Source organism: Nestor notabilis, unplaced genomic scaffold, assembly GCF_000696875.1.
Source record: "Nestor notabilis isolate BGI_N333 unplaced genomic scaffold, ASM69687v1 scaffold4885, whole genome shotgun sequence".
Classification (NCBI taxonomy): Eukaryota; Metazoa; Chordata; class Aves; order Psittaciformes; family Psittacidae; genus Nestor; species Nestor notabilis.
Window position 1 is genome coordinate 100,004 of NW_009929684.1, and position 3,748 is coordinate 103,751.

The window sequence follows — 3,748 nt, forward strand, 5'->3', positions numbered from 1 at the left end:
TCTTCTTATTGCTAAAGCCTGTAACAATAATCACAGCCTATATTCCCCATCTCTAGGCATCAAGGAAACAAGATATGATCATAGGCAGCGTGCTAATGTAATTGTAGTATATAGAATATGAGCGTTTTCTGTGTAAACACAGGCCTGGCCGCATCCTATGATAGCTCTTCCTACACCCCATACGATGGCTGTTCCGAGGCTCACCGCTCAAGTTCCCATTATGTATACATCCACCCTTGTCATAACACCACCTCGGAAACACTCACACCGCTTGGTCCTGCTGCATAATGTTAAGAGGGTGGAATTTTAAATTGAAAAAGGCTGTTTAAGTAATGTCAGCAGCCTGACTAATTTCACAAAAGGAACGAAATTCGAAGTTAAGGCTATGGTATATTCTTATCTAGATGCCTGAAGATTTCCGTGCATGACAATATGCCCCTAAAATTCAGAGCTGTCCCTTATGTCTTTAATTTCTCCCATTGTGTCGCTCCTTTTTTTTTATTAAACATCAAAGTGAATTCACAACAGAGAGTCAGCCTAGAATTTAATCCTCTAAATACCTTGAAAATAGAGGTTTAGACTAGAAGTACCAATATATACCCTTAAAACTTCAGTGTAATATAAAAGAGATTCTAATCACAACAGATCATTACAAAGAAGAGTAAACCACTTTAAAAAAATTAAGTGTCTTAAATATAATAAAAAGGAATAATTAAGAATCAAACAGGAAGCTGCTATTCTGACAATTTAATGATGCTGAATTGGACTGAAAGAATTGGCTTTGCCATTAGAAGGCAATGAAAATCTGATAATTTCAAAATGGCACTAGGATCAGATTAAGTGGTTTTTTTTCTCCAAAATCAAATGCAGCAGAACCAGGAAGAAAAGGTAGAATTCACCTTAGAAGAACCAAAAATCCTGCTGCTGCCTTGGGCTGAAACTGTTATTTAATCAGTCCTGTGTAACATCTTTAGACTAGGGTCTGCCTGGGAATTTATTACCACACGGAACCTGTGTAAATTAATGTGACAATCCTAATGGCCAAATAGGATACTAAAATATTGATGTTCTTTCATTCTTATTTCTTTAAAAAAAAAAAAAAAAAAAAAAAAAAAAAAGATGGGAGGAGGGATTTGCATAACAGTATTCAGGGTGTTACAGCCGATTACACTAGGAATTTCCCACTGTGTACAACATATATATCAAAGTAGAGCAGACAACATGCTCTGTGTCTCTGTATACAAGCACAGATATATGCATCCAAACAAAAAATCAAGCAAGCTAATCTTATAAAATCCTCACAACAGCTGTATACATAATTTGCACATGCACTTACTGTGGCTGCAGGTGAATTACAGCCATTTATTTACTCTTAGTTGTTTTGTGAGCATTTGTGTCCTATGTCTGAGCATAACTAGGTGCACCATTACAAGCATTTCACAGATGGTATCATTACACTTTTAATTATTGGAGGGGCAGGTTTATATTTTCTACTTGAGAATCATAGGAACCAAACTTGGCAAATTGCTATGATTTTATTGCCCTGGAGAAAGATGGGATCAATAACAATCAATTGGAATGTATTTATATTGTTAAAATAAACCCAAGAAGGTGATATAATTTGATCTTTTACTGGAAATCAAGTATATAGTTAGTAAATGCCCATTTTTGTGCATCAACAGCATTGAACTGGTACACGGAGGCAAAGCCTTAAAACACATAAGCAATTAGAACTGGCACAGTTAACCTCTGTGTTTTCCACACTTCGTGTTCTCCTGAAGCACCAGTGAAATTTTCTGTGCTGCTTTCCTCTACACTGTTCTGAGTGCTGAGTATTATATAGGCTACACAAAGTAGTGTTTTGTGTGTGCTGATGCTGTTCGCTCAGAATTAAGTATGTGATCACTCTATATTCAAGCATGATGGACTAAACCATCAGTTATTACGAAGCAGGATGGGTCCTTTTTAAATCGCTGGCCCATAGCTCGGAATATTTCAAGGTGTAGAGAAATCATAAGTGTCTTGTCACCTGTAAAACCGGTACGTCAAACAAACCAACCCTCCCCCCAACCCTTTCCCAAGCCCCAACCCCGGGCTTCAGTCCCGGCGTGAAGCCGGTGGCTCCCGACTCCCGGTGTGCTGCTGCCATCCTGCGGCGAGCCGGCCCCGCGGCTTCGCTGTCTGCACCGAAAATCAGTGTGGGCTTACCCTGGATTCTTGCCTCCTCTGCGTGGTTTGCTGTTACCAGTCTTGGGCTGACTTCTGCTTGATGAATCTCAGGCACAGGTAGTATAAAAACAGGAAGGTGCCAATGGTGCCAGTGAGGACGAGGTAGCTCATGTAGAGTGGGTGGGAGTCCAGGTCCAAAGACTCTGTCACCTGTAACCATGGACAACACAAAATTAGGAAAGGACACACAATTCTTGTGAATGTGTGGCCCCTACCGCCCTTTCCTTGGTCTGCAGCCAGGTGTAACTCTTGGAGTGGTCTGATAGCTGGTTACATGTACACTATGTCTGGTGGCTGCAGTATTTCCAGGGAACACAGCTTGGCTTCTGAACGATTTCAGTAAGCATGTAGCTGGTCCTTGTGTAGAAAATACTTGCCCTTTTTATTATTATTATTTTATTATTTTTCCTTTTTTCTCTTCCACTAAGAAGAAAGGCACTAAAGGAGTGACTGCTGTATGGACAAATTTGAAATACACCAAGTGTAACACGACTTCACGTATCAGTATAGTGCTTGCCAAATTTGAGGCCTACAGCATCTAGTTAAATATGACAGGCACACAAATAGCATTCTGTTTGGTTATCAGATGTTTGTAACGATCTTTATTAGTGACTTACCAATTTCCCTGGTATTTGAAAAGTAAAATTTCCAATAGGCATTTCATATGTGTTGTCAGTGAACTGAATTTGCATCAAGCCTTGAAAATTCCACCTGACGAAAGAGATTCTAGAAAACAAATATGGAACTGGAAAAAAAAAAAAAAAGGCAGAAAGAAATTGTTACACATGATACACACACACACAACTTGAGACCCCAAAAACTGCTGTGTGGCTGCCAAGTACAGCAGGTTTGCCTAATTTCTTGACAACCACAGGCTGTAAACATATATACCTGTTTATTATTGAACAAAATGGCAAATATACTTTGCATTGTTACGTGGAGATGGACAATTAAGGGAATGCTGATTTCCATGTTTTTCAAACTCACACTGTCAACAGAGTCTCACTGGAGCTCAGTCTTTATCTACTGACTATAATTCCTTTTACTGAAAAAAAATTAGCAACAATATAAGCTTTTCACTAGTGTGGGATTTTTTTTGTTGGATTTTTTTTTATTGGTTGGTTGGTTGTTTTTTTGACCAAACTTTTCATTATCTCCTTCTCAGAGAAACTGATGTAAAATGAATGATCTGACTCCATCATCACCACCCAAGATGACAATTGCAAAGGTAGGAATAAAGTTGAGTTTTCCTGCACTGGACACACTCAGCCTCACAACAACCAGTTGCTGATGGAAACCATCAATGTTTCAGTTTGGAGGGATAGTGAGAGCTTTGTCCTACCTGTCCAGAGGTTTTTCAGGCTTATCACAAAACCACCACTCAGGTAGAATGCTGAGAAAAGGACGTTGCCACAGAAGGCTGCGAGCTGTAACGTCGGCAGCAGTGCTGCCATCCAAAGTGCCATTGCACGGGCGCTGTACACAGCCAGCCATACCCAGAGGAAGTTCAGACGGAAAA

General features: G+C 39.8%; 1 protein-coding gene across 1 annotated transcript in view; it reads right to left on the reverse strand.

Moving 5' to 3' along the window:
• Nucleotides 1–2,241: 2,241 nt before the first annotated feature.
• ABCG8 (ATP-binding cassette, sub-family G (WHITE), member 8) overlaps nucleotides 2,242–3,748 on the reverse strand; it is a 13,668-nt gene continuing 12,161 nt past the window's right edge. Inside the window, 3 exon segments of the mRNA XM_010015091.1 lie at nucleotides 2,242–2,379; nucleotides 2,847–2,974; nucleotides 3,572–3,748. The exon segment at nucleotides 3,572–3,748 is cut by the window's right edge and continues 16 nt beyond it. Of these exon segments, the coding sequence (XP_010013393.1) occupies nucleotides 2,242–2,379; nucleotides 2,847–2,974; nucleotides 3,572–3,748 (443 nt within the window).